At 45.4% G+C, this 12,013-nt stretch overlaps 1 protein-coding gene across 1 annotated transcript in view; it reads left to right on the top strand.

Moving 5' to 3' along the window:
- Positions 1 to 4,346, top strand: part of PSMB2 (proteasome 20S subunit beta 2) — a 32,569-nt gene extending 28,223 nt beyond the window's left edge. The window contains exons 4-6 of the mRNA XM_044237787.1: positions 164 to 326; positions 1,832 to 1,881; positions 4,113 to 4,346. Coding sequence (XP_044093722.1) covers positions 164 to 326; positions 1,832 to 1,881; positions 4,113 to 4,220 — 321 coding nt within the window. The 3' untranslated portion in view covers positions 4,221 to 4,346. The remainder of the gene's footprint in view (positions 1 to 163; positions 327 to 1,831; positions 1,882 to 4,112) is intronic.
- The last annotated feature ends 7,667 nt before the right edge of the window (positions 4,347 to 12,013 follow it).

The following is a 12,013-nucleotide window of genomic DNA, read 5'->3' as shown; positions in this document are numbered from 1 at the left end:
CTGCTTCCCTGCGCCCCTCTCTGACTGCCTCTCTGCCTACTTGTGATCTCTGTCAAATAAATAAAAATAAAATCTTTAAAAAAAAATTTGAATTTGGTGTGTTCCCATTTGTCATGGAAAGAGATGTTGGTGTTCCTGCTTTGACCATGTCTTTCTTTTGCAGACCCCGTATCATGTCAACCTCCTCCTGGCTGGCTATGATGAGCATGAGGGTCCAGCGCTCTACTACATGGACTACCTGGCAGCCTTGGCCAAGGCCCCTTTTGCAGCCCATGGCTATGGTGCCTTCCTGACTCTCAGTATCCTGGACCGATACTATACACCGAGTAAGTTCTAGTGCACTAGGTAGGGAGTAGTAGCAGAGCCCCATCCTGAGCTGCTTCCCCATTTTGTACACCACCTCTTGGGCTTGTGTGGTCAGGGCTTGAGTAGAGGATGGATGGAACCTGGGAAGCATATCCAGGTACCTTGTGGAAGCTGCTCTCCCTGCAGGTCAAGGCTGTTGAAGGGCTAATAAAAGTAGTCCCTTTCGGCCGGACAAAAGGAGATACTGCCTATGTCCAGAGCTGGGTTTGGTTTTGTTTTGAGGGGTGTGGGAGTAGTGAATAAGACTAACTTTTCAGTTTTTTAACTCACTTTGCTCTGCCTAGATGCTTATTAGCATCTTAGCTATAAAGAACGAGCAAATAAACCAAGTGGTTTGTGTGTTTGTTTTGAACTTGTGAGGTTGAACAGGTCGCTAGCATGACAACTGAGGATGTTTTTTGCTTAAATGTTAAAGCTTTTGAAGGCCACAAGTCTAGGCCCTTCCCTTGGTTCTTATCACCTGATGGCTGACCCTCCTATAAGAAAGAGCTGGCTCTCTCCTTGTCGATAAACTGTTAGCTTGGCCAAGCTTTCAGCACAGGAATGCTTTTGTGCTAAGTTCTATCTTCTGACTCCAATCCCAACCTTGATTTTCGCCACCATGAGCAACAGGCACTTGGGATTTTTCCCTTTTTACAGGCTGTAGATGCAGCACAGATAGCCACTTCTCTCCTTAAATTCCATTCTTCCCTGTCAGTATAGGAAAAATCTGGCTCCTCCACTCTTTTTTTGGTGCTGCCCTCTCATTCAACCTTAGCCATGCCAGAGCTCTAGGCCACATCCTGAAAAGAATTAGCCTGGCCTCCTAGTGACTGTTTCTTGATTTGGCATCTGTCAGTAATACAGCTGACTTGCCCACCAAAATCACCACTAACCACCCCTGAAGCTGAACTGCATAATATGTCATCCCAGTTTGCCATGCTTCTGGACAGTTCCTTTGGCTCTGATTTTATGAGAGTCTCAGCCCTATCCCATGAATTCTCTTTCCATTGTTAAAGGGAGACCCAGCTGGGAAAGTGAGGCTAAAACTCGGGCCCTGTCCTCCCTTTCCCTGACTTGCAGCTGGCTAGGGCAGATGGAACTGATTTAAGCCCTGGTCTAAAAGGGGGGGTTGGGGTGCGTGTAGGGGTGAGGGGGATGGGCTGTAAAAAAGAGGCAAGCCGCTGGACTTCTCTAGAGGCAGGCCCTGGCCATGGGAGGCGGAATTCCGTCATGCTTACCCTTCTCTGTAGCAAATCAATTTGCAATGGCTTGTGGCTGCCAGAGCACTGGGTCTGGGGCACCTTCCACTGCATATGGAATAAGTTTATTGCAAACTAGAAGGCTAGGCTTTTTTTTTTTTTTTTTTTTTTGCCATTTCCATTTGTCTGGCATACTGAGCTGAAGAAGTTTGAAAGGTAAAAGTTGTGGCAGATAGACTTAATGGCATCACCTTGAGTGCATGGTCTCTCGTGTTCTCTTTCAGCTATCTCTCGTGAGAGGGCAGTGGAGCTTCTTAGGAAATGTCTAGAGGAGGTGAGTAGCTCCCACAGGATCCTGAAAGGAATGTTTATCTCTGTTTGCCAATATTGTTCCGTTCCTTGGTTGCATTTTTTTCTGATCTTTGCCAGAAGGTGTAATACATACCCACTAACCAGATGTGAAGTTCCTACCAGGTATAGAGTTTGGTGGGTAATAAGCTTAGTTTTTTCCTCTCCTGGGTTTCCTCTCATCCATGTCAGTTTTACAGTTTAGATACTTGTTAAGTGGGGGTGGACAGGTTCATCCAGCCTAGTGGCTCTTAGATTTTGGTGTGTATAATCTAGGGACCTGTGGGGTTTTTTGTTTGTTTGTTTGTTTTTCATTTTGTTTTTAAGCAGATTCATGACTATCCCACTCCCACCTCCACCTAATTTTTTTTTTTCTTTTAAAAATGTTATTTATTTACTTGACAGACAGAGATCACAGGTAGTCAGAGAGGCAGGCAGAGAGAGAGAGGAGGAAGCAGGCTCCCCGTGGAACAGAGAGCCCGATGCGGGGCTCGATTCCAGGACGCTGGGATCACGACCTGAGTCGAAGGCAGAGGCTTTAACCCACTGAGCCACCCAGGCGCCCCATTCTGATTCATTTGTCCTGGTGTGGAGCCTGAGTAATTGGCAGTGCCAAGTGATTTTGTTGCAGGTGGTAACTGGAGCATACTTTAAGAACTACTACTGCTCTAGACTTTATACCTGCTCTATTCTTGTGCCATCTGGAGTTGCCATACTGTCTGCTCTCTCATAGCACAGTGATCCTGGAGAGAAAGCCTTCCCTGAGAATTCAGGAGACCACAAAAAGCAAATAGGAAGCTTAAAGCAGAAGAGAAGGGAAGCCTTTAGTTTACGAGGCCAGGCACATGGACCCCACCCATTCCAGTACTACTCCTAAGAGTCTTTGGGGTACATATGGAGGATGAGGAGGAAGAAAAAGCAGCTCCCATAGGCATTTGAATTCTTTCTCTGTTTCTGTGGCCTAAGGATGAACTTGAATTTGTGGTCTGGTGAGAGAGTAGGAGGGTGAGAGCCAGGTGGGAGCATTGGGCATGATGTCGATTTGCCTCTTATATGGTCCTGTCATTTTCAGTCCATGGTGCCCCCTTCTTCCTCTTGTTTGTGAATCCCCTTTCCAAAGCGGAAGCTGAGAATAAGCTCATGTGCTTTCTTCAATCATTCAGCTAAGAGGCTGTTATTAGTCCAGCAGTCCTAAGTGTTACAAGGGGCCACTAGGGAGAAGTCACTGGCATATCAAGTGTTTTGAGACTTTATTCACCATGGATTCTCAGGTTGATCATTTAGAAACCCACATTTCCTTATTGTCACCTTTTCTTGATTTTGCAGTTTGTTTCTGGACATAGGAGCCATCAGCTAGAGGGGTCTCAGGAAATGGAATGGGTTGTTGTCGATGCCTAGTCCTCTGTTGTAAGAGGAGATGGGAAATATGGGAGGGTGGGCATCTCTGGGATATGCTCCTAAGGGAGCAAGTAGAGAGCTTTCTGCCTTCTCTCTGAAGACTAAGTGAGGTATCTGGGAAGGGTGGCTGCAGAAGCATAGGTTTCCTCCAGCTGTGTTCCTCAGCTGTGTCTCTAGCCAGGTTAGTGGGGGCTGCTTCCATGCACCTAGACTACAGCTCCTTTGGAACAGTCTCTTAAGCAGAGAATCTTAAGAAAGTGCAGAGCTGTTACTTTATTCACAGGTCAGCTTGGATTGCAGGAGTCAAGCAGGTGTTGTTCCAAGAGCAGTTCTGCCAACCTCCTCCCCCCATTCCTCTAGCTGCTCACACCTGGGCCTTATATAATGTTGGGGTGGGGGGGTTGACTGGAGCAAATTCTTGGGACGTAGGAGTACCTTGCTTTGGTCGAAAGCTTATTCCTAGGGCAGTCACTCCTTTGTTGGCTTACTACCTTGAGAATTTTAAAAAAGAAATCCGCGTTTGCCAGACTGATTGGTAGCTGACTGTGGGGAAAAGAGCCTTGTCTTACTCTTTTATCAGCTGAGTGACCAGGGACGAGCTCCCAGCTGCCTCTCCCAGTTCTTGCTCACTGCCCCCAGCTTCCAGCTACGGTTTGGGCTTTCTTCAGTGTCTGAGTACTGACTGCCCCCGGTAGAAAATAAGCTCCACAAAAGCAGGAATTTCTATCTGCCAGTATGCCCAGTGCCTCGCAGAGAGCCTGGCCTATAGGTAGTGCTAAGTAAAGATCATTGACTGATTTTCTTCATGTCTCTCTGCAGCTCCAGAAACGCTTCATCCTGAATCTGCCAACCTTCAGTGTTCGAATCATTGACAAAAATGGCATCCATGACCTGGACAACATTTCCTTCCCTAAACAGGGCTCCTAACCTTATGCTGTCCCTCCCACTTGCCAAGGGACTTTTTTTGATGGGCTCCTTCATCTTTTCTACTCTTTTGACGTGCATCCTTGACAGATGGTTAATTCAGAATAAAGCTAAATCTGGATAAATTGAGCTCTCTGGTTTGAGTCTCAGTTTACCTAGTATCACCTCAAGACAGAAACGGAGGGAGGATTATCTGCATTGGACTTTTTGCCGGGACTGTTTCTCCCTCTGCCCCTTTCCCTTCATTAATGCTCTAGTTGCCCGTTAGTAGCAGACAGCCCCACGTTCTGTTTCACTGCCCGTCAAGCTCTTCATATATCTTGCTCACTAATGTCTCATTCCCCTAAAGCAGTGGTTCTTTTTGCCCCTAAGCTTAACATTTTAAAAATTAATTAATATGAATAGGTGATGCATACACTTAATTAAAAAATGCAAAGGATACAAAGTAAAATGTTACAAGTAAGAAAATTATAAATTAGAAGAAATTACAAAGTAATTACATAGTAAAAAATATTTCTCCTTTCCCTATAATTTGATCACCTGCTTCCCTTCCCAGAGGAAACTTCAGCTATTAATTTCTTATCTATCCTTTAAGATCTAAGTTGTTCCTATATAAAGCATGCATATGTATGCATGCATGCATACACATATCCCCTCTGAAAAATATTTTTAAATGTTCTACATATTGTTTTTTTCATTTAACACTTTACTGGAGATTGTTCTATATCTGTGTGTGTGTGTGTGTGTGTGTGTGTATACACATATTCTTGTTGACAGTTTTGTAATATTCTATTCAATTGATATACTATAGGCAGCTAACCAGATCCTGTTTTACTTCCTAATCTAGCTTTTTGGGTGATTACATGAATAATGTAGGTGTTTTTTGATTAGTGCCATTGAAACAGTGGTTCCTAACTGGATATTTGTATCAGAATCATCTGGGGAGTTTTCTTTTTCTGGGTACATGATTAGGCTGTTCGTCCAGATTCTTCTTTTTCTTCTTTTTTTAAAAAAAATATTTTATTCCTTTATTTGAGAGAGAACACAAGTAAGTGGTGGGAGTGCGTGGGGAGGGAGAGGGAGAAGCAGACTCCCCCCGAGTAGGGAGCTTGCTGTGGGGCTCAATCCCAGGACCCCAGGATCATGACCTAAGCGGAAAGTAGATGCTTAACCGACTGAGCCACCCAGGCACCCCTCACTCCCAGATTCTAACTAAGTAGGTTTGGGTCTTAGACATAGGAATATTTTTTAAAGCTTCCCAACTTATTTTTATTTTCAACCATGATAGAGAACCACTGGATGGAAGTTTCTTTAGAGAGTGGCCCTCAAACTTGAGCCTGGAGGGCTTACTGACACACAGCTTGCTGGGTCCTACCCCTGTAGCTTCTACATGTTTGGGGTGTGGCCCGAGATCTTGCATTTCTAACATTTCCAGTTGAAGCTGCCGCTGCTGGTCCAGCAACCAAACTTCAAACCCCATTTGATCTCAGACTAAGATAAGGCCTACCTTATCCGATTCTGTGCTACTCTTAATATCAAATACAGATAGGTTTTTTGTTTAGCTGAAGTAAAATACCATCTCTCTACAGATCAGAGCATTTGTACTAACAGTATTGTGTTAACATCAGCTTAGAATATCATACACTTTTTGATAAGCCACTGGTAAATGCTTTATACCTTAAGAAGGAAGTTAATCATTGGATAAGAGGGGAAAGAGATGGTTCATATCACCACAGCCGGCTCAACTGCTACTGCAACTATGAATATGCGTGGGTTTGGGCTTTTGACTGGATTCCTGAGCCTCTTTCTAGGGCATCTATTTTTTTTTTTTTTTAAGATTTTATTTATTTATTTGCCAGAGAGAGAGAGAGTGAGCACAGGCAGGCAGAGTGGCAGCAGAGGCAGAGGGAGAAGCAGGCTCCCCGTCAAGCAAGGAGCCCGATGTGGGACTCGATCCCAGGGTGCTGGGATCGTGACTCGATCCGAAGGCAGCCGCTTAACCAACTGAGCCACCCAGGCATCCCTAGGGCATCTATTTTTAAAGCTCCAGAGGGGATTCTGATACTTGCCCCAGTAGAGGACCACTGCTAAAATATAGGCGGTCCTGCTTCCTGTTTTTTTTCCAACCATGAAATGGTCAAAATTCTATCTATTCCATGGGGGATAGTTAGGAGGATTCCACGAGTTAATTAATGTAAGGCATTTCGAACAGGGCCTGGCATGCGGTATGTGCTCAGTAAGGATATAATTGTTGGTAAACTTGGAATTTTGTATCCATGCCTCACTAGGAATGAAATGGTTCTCTGCCTCTGAATGTTAAGTGTCCCCAGGACAATCTAGGTAAGCCCACCAGCCCACCCTGATTCCCAGTCTCTTTTCTCCAATCCAGATCTCTTTCCTGAGCTCCAGATCAACTTATTCCTAAGTAGCTTACCCTCCTGCCATAGAAACTCATGTCTAAAGCTGAGCTTTACCATCTGCTCCATCCAGAAGTCCTCTGCAGCATTCCATCTTAGATAATAATGGTCACCTAGCTCCCAGGTACCCAAACCAGAAACCTAGGCATCTTTTTTTTTTTTTTCTTTTAAAGTAATTTCTGTATACAATGTGGGGCTTGAACTCATAATCCTGAGATCAAGCATCAGATGCTGTATCAACTGAGCCAGACAGATGCCCTGGCATCATTTATTTTTAATAAATGTAATCTAATTACATTAGAGCCCGGATGGCTCAGTTGGTTAAGCATCTGCCTTTGGCTCTGGTCATGATCCCAGGGTTCTGGGATCATATCCTGCATTGGGCTCCCTGCTCCACGGGGAGCCTACTCTCTCTCTCGCTCTCTCTCTCTGTCATGAATAAATGGAATATAAAATAAACTAAACTTGGTTTTACAGAAAAGTTGCAAAGATAATACAGAGTTTTCCTATACCTCTCACATGGTTTTCCCTAAGTTAACATCTTACATAGTCACTGTGCATTTGTCAAAACTAAGAAACCATCACTGGTTGGTACGTTAGTATTAACTAAACTCCAGGTTTTATTCAGATTTTACCAGTTTGCCCACTAATATCCTTTTTCTGTTCTGGAATGTAGGCCAGGATACCACATTGTACTCAGCTAAGCACCATTTTTGGTGCCTTCTTTTTCTTCTACCTTCACATAGTCACCAAGTTCTAACAGTATTAGTTCCTGAATCTCTTTTAGTAAAAATCTCTACCCCAGTATTCTGATTTATTCCCTCATAATTTTTCCTGGACTATTTTTTTAAAAGATTTTATTCATTTGATAGAGACACAGCAAGAAAGGGAACATAAGCAGAGGGAGTGGGAGAGGGAGAAGCAGGCTTCCCACTGAGCAGGGAACCCGATGTAGGGCTCGATCCCAGGATCCTGGGATCATGACCTGAGCCAAAGCAGATGCTTAAAAACTGAGTCACCCAGGTGCCTCTTTCCTGGACTATTTTAACAGCCTTCTACCTTCTCTACTTTTCCTCTCTAGTTCTTCCTCTGTACGCTACAAGTTTGATCATTCATACCTCTTTTCACTTAAAACTTTGATGGGGGGGCGCCTGGGTGGCTCAGTCATTGGGCGTCTGCCTTCAGCTCAAGTCATGGTCCCGGGATCCTGGGATCAAGTCCCACGTTGGGCTCCCTGCTCGGCGGGGAGCCTGCTTCTCCCTCTCTCACTGCCCTTGCTTGTGTTCCCTCTGGCTGTCCCTGTCAAATAAATAAATAAAATCTTTAACAAAACAAAAACTTTCTGATGGTTTTCCACTACTTACAGTAGTGGAACTTATAGTTCTTTAGTTTGACATGCTGGGCATTTCTTAATCTCTATGCTAGCTCCCCAATTTCCTTTCCCTCTTCTATACCCCGTAAAGCCCTTGATTCAAATGCATTTCTATGGACTCAGCATGCGTTTTTACTCCACACCTATTTGTACCTACTAGACGAAGGGTGAACATTGCTTCAAGAAGCTTTTCTTACAAATGATGTATATGTATGTGATTGAGTCATAGTGTGGTATACTCTGATGTTTTCTAATCTGCAGTCTACTTAGATTATTTATTTATTTTAAAGACTTATCTATGAGAGAGAGAGAGCAGGGGGAGGGCAGAGGGAGAGCATCTTTCAAACAGACTCTCCACTGAGTGCAGAGTCCAGTGATGCAGAGGCCTGATCTCACAACCCATGACATCACCACCTGAACTGAAACCAAGAGCCAGACACCCAATCGACTGAGCCACCCAGGCACCCCCAGATTTTGTCTTTTTTTTTTTAATGTCAACTGTGTCCCTCTTAAATTGATTTTCTGAAGTTTGAATAACACTGGGAATTCACTGATTCTTTAACACTCCTGCCCAGGCTCCTCAGAACGGTCTTCTGATTGGTTCCCATCTGCTTTTAGGTGATTAATACACAGAAAACAGTCTATTCCTTTCCAGACCTGAGGTGAGAGGAGATAGGCTGGAGAAGAGCACTGCTGGTTTGCCTCAGGGTAGGGAAGCTCAGCCCCAACTGGTGAAGAGGTTGGGAAGTGATGAGGAACAGTGGAGGAGGGCACTGAAATAGCTTGAGAAGTGCTTGGCTTCCCAGCTCAGGAACAGTGGCTGAGCCTGCTCTGCCTGAATCCTGGCTAATGCCTGGAGCTCGGAGTCCTTTCGCTGTCTCCTCAGCATGGCCCTTGGCCCGAAGCAGCAGCTGTGTAGAAGCAGAAGGGGGGGCCTTCTTGGGATTCAAACTGTCTGCTGCTCCCTTAGCTCCACTGTGTGGGTTAGGGATACGTGTTTGACGGGAGAAAGGCCTGCCACTCAGCCTCACTCACCGAACGTTATGAGGTTTGAAAGTGGGACAGGTATTCAAAGGCTACTCTTACTCTTCCTGGAGCCCCATGAACCTTTAAAATAGAACAGGAAAGTCTTTTCTTTAAATGAATATAAACTCCAAAAACTGATGCTTAGAGTCTAAACACTCTCCATTTAATTCACAGCTCTTTGCTTTACAAAAAAGAAGCCACGTAATCCGTCCATATATGCTTTTCCCTTAATCATCATCTACTGTTCTTTAGGGCTAGACCCAGTTTGTCAGAGGCTAACACACAATTTTTTCCCCTGTGGAGTAACAAACAAAGCTTACTGGGAAGAATCAAATGCTGAGACCTCATTTGAAGCTTCTTATGCCACTTACATTCCCCACACTTACTCCTGCCTCTCCTGCTGCCGTCTTGACCGTAGACTGGAGGACCAGAGCCTTGGGGCCCAATGGACTGCAGGACCTGCTCCCTCGCTGGACTCAGATCTGGGAGCCCTTCTGCAGAGGGCATGGGGAGCAGTGGGAATAGAGGGGTGGATCAGACAGACCTGCATGCGTTCCTCTTGGTCGCTCTGTGACCTTAGTCAAGTTACTCGGGACTAGAATTTTCATATCTCTAAAACAGGACTTGGTTAAGACTACATGGTTAACAGGGAAAGTTGTCCAGCACCAAGTCATTCCTAATAAACTAATTTCCTCCTTGCTCACCTTAGAGATACCTACAGCCTTATATTGACTTGTTGCTATGTGTGGAGCATTGTTTAAGTGCCGTATGTGTCATCTCATTTAATCCCCTCAACTTCCCAAGGTCTCAACTTTAGTGGTTGAGTGTCTGTTTCCAGGCCAAGGACTTTGGTCAAAGCAGAGCATACATGCTTCCTGCCATCCCTCCCTTCTGTCTTCCATATGGGTAGTATGAGGGAGTGAACCTTCTTGGGAAAAGAGGTCATATCTTTGGACCTTTACCCTGGGGATGATCGCTAGACCTTTTGTTCCCTTCACTTCTGCAAAACACTCAACATCTTGGCCGAAGAGCATTCCTGGCAAAGAGCACAGTGAGTGCTTCTGCCCGGAAGCATAAGACTAAGTGGTAATTGCAGGTACAAGCAGGAAGCTAGTGTGATTTGCTCAAAGGGAATCAGAAAGAGAATAGTTTAAGATAAGGTTGGAGGTAGGCAAAGCCTGGGTCATTGCAGGGCTTAGTATGAGGGTGTACGGTCAAAACCGAGAGCGGTTGGAAGGTTATTGCAGTAGTCCCGAGGACTAGGTTCATGGCAGAGGGGACAGATGAAGATGGGTCTGCTGATGAATTGGGTGTAGGGAAAGAAATATGACCCCCCACTTTCTGGCTTGAGCAGCTGGGGGAGGATGGTGCCATGTTCTCAGAGGGAAAGTGTGGAGGAGGTCGAGATGGGAGAATCTGAGTCATATACTGCAATTTGGACGTACAGTTGAGATGCCTGTTAGTCCAGTGGAGACATCGGACAGACAGGCTAATGCACACACAAGCCTGGAGATCAGGGAGGCGCCCCCAAGGAAGGGCAACACTTAGAGATCAAGTAGAGAAGGAAGCCAGGATTGGAACCAGAGAGGTCAGAGAAACCGGATGTTGGGAGCCAGAGAAGAGTGTTTCTTTTTTTTTTTTTTTTTTTTTTTTTTTTTAAAGATTTTATTTATTTATTTGAGAGAGAGAGACAGTGAGAGAGAGCATGAGCGAGGAGAAGGTCAGAGAGCGAAGCAGACTACCCATGGAGCTGGGAGCCTGATGTGGGACTCGATCCCGGGACTCCAGGATCACGCCCTGAGCCGGAGGCAGTCGTCCAACCAACTGCGCCACCCAGGCGTCCCTAGAGAAGAGTGTTTCAGAAAAGAAAGTTGTCCATCATGTCAGAGCCTGCTAACCCCACAAAAAAGGCCTTCGGATTTGACATTGTGGCCATTGGTGACCTTGCTGAGTGAATTTCAATAGACTAGTGGGGATGGAAGCCAGAGTGAAGTGGGTTGAAGAGTGAATGGGGGGGGGAGGAAGGGGAGGCAGAGAGGTATTGATCTTTCACAAACTTGAACTGAGGGAGATAAATGGGGGAAGGTTTATGTTTTGTAAGGTGACAGACCCTAGAACAGGAGTGCTTTGGGGAGTGACGTAGTAGATGACTGTGTAGAGAAGGAGACACTGATGGATCCAGGAAAGGCTGCCTGAAGAATGAAATCCTCAAGAAGACAGCCAGACACTGGACACTCACAGTCACCAGCATCCATACTGACACAGACCCAACACCAACAGTCGTGGTAATACATCACATAGCCCTACAGCTAGACGGACACTTAGACACAGGCCCGCCGAGTCCAAGAGTATACATACACACCTGGGATCCACTTCTCTTAAACACACACACAGTCACAGATACAGACACACACACAGACACACACACACACACACACACAGAGATGACAGCCACACTGATGAAACAGATAGATACACTCTCTGCAGCACCCCCAACACACCCAGGTACCCACAGCCCCCTCCTGTGATTTCTCCCTCAGAGGCCCCTCCCCACTTGAGAGGCAAATCCAGGCCTGGGCTGAAGAAGGACAGGGAGGTTTTATACCCAGTGAAAAAATTTTATTAAGAGAATGAAAAAGTCGGAGAGCCAAAGAGGTACATCGATTATAGGGTCAAGAGAAACAACAGCAAATACAAAATCTTCGTGAAAACCTCATGATCTCCGACATAATCTTTCTTCCCCAAGCCCCCCGGCCCTCCCCCAGCCCTTTGTGAGCAAACACACCCTCTCCGTCTTGGTCCAGCTGGACATCTTGGTGTGTAAAGCAGAAAACAATGAAACAAGAATCCTCAACTCGGGATAAATAAGTTGCATTCGACATGTTTAGACTTTCAAATTTAATTACAACATACATAAATAAATAGGACAGATAGCAAGAGGACTGTGACATGCAGCCTGGATTCAAGTTCTGCAACGTGTG

The sequence above is a fragment of the Neovison vison genome, chromosome 2, assembly GCF_020171115.1.
Source record: "Neovison vison isolate M4711 chromosome 2, ASM_NN_V1, whole genome shotgun sequence".
Taxonomy (NCBI): domain Eukaryota; kingdom Metazoa; phylum Chordata; class Mammalia; order Carnivora; family Mustelidae; genus Neogale; species Neogale vison.
Note: the sequence above shows the minus strand (reverse complement) of the source record. Positions and strands in the feature narration are given on the sequence as shown.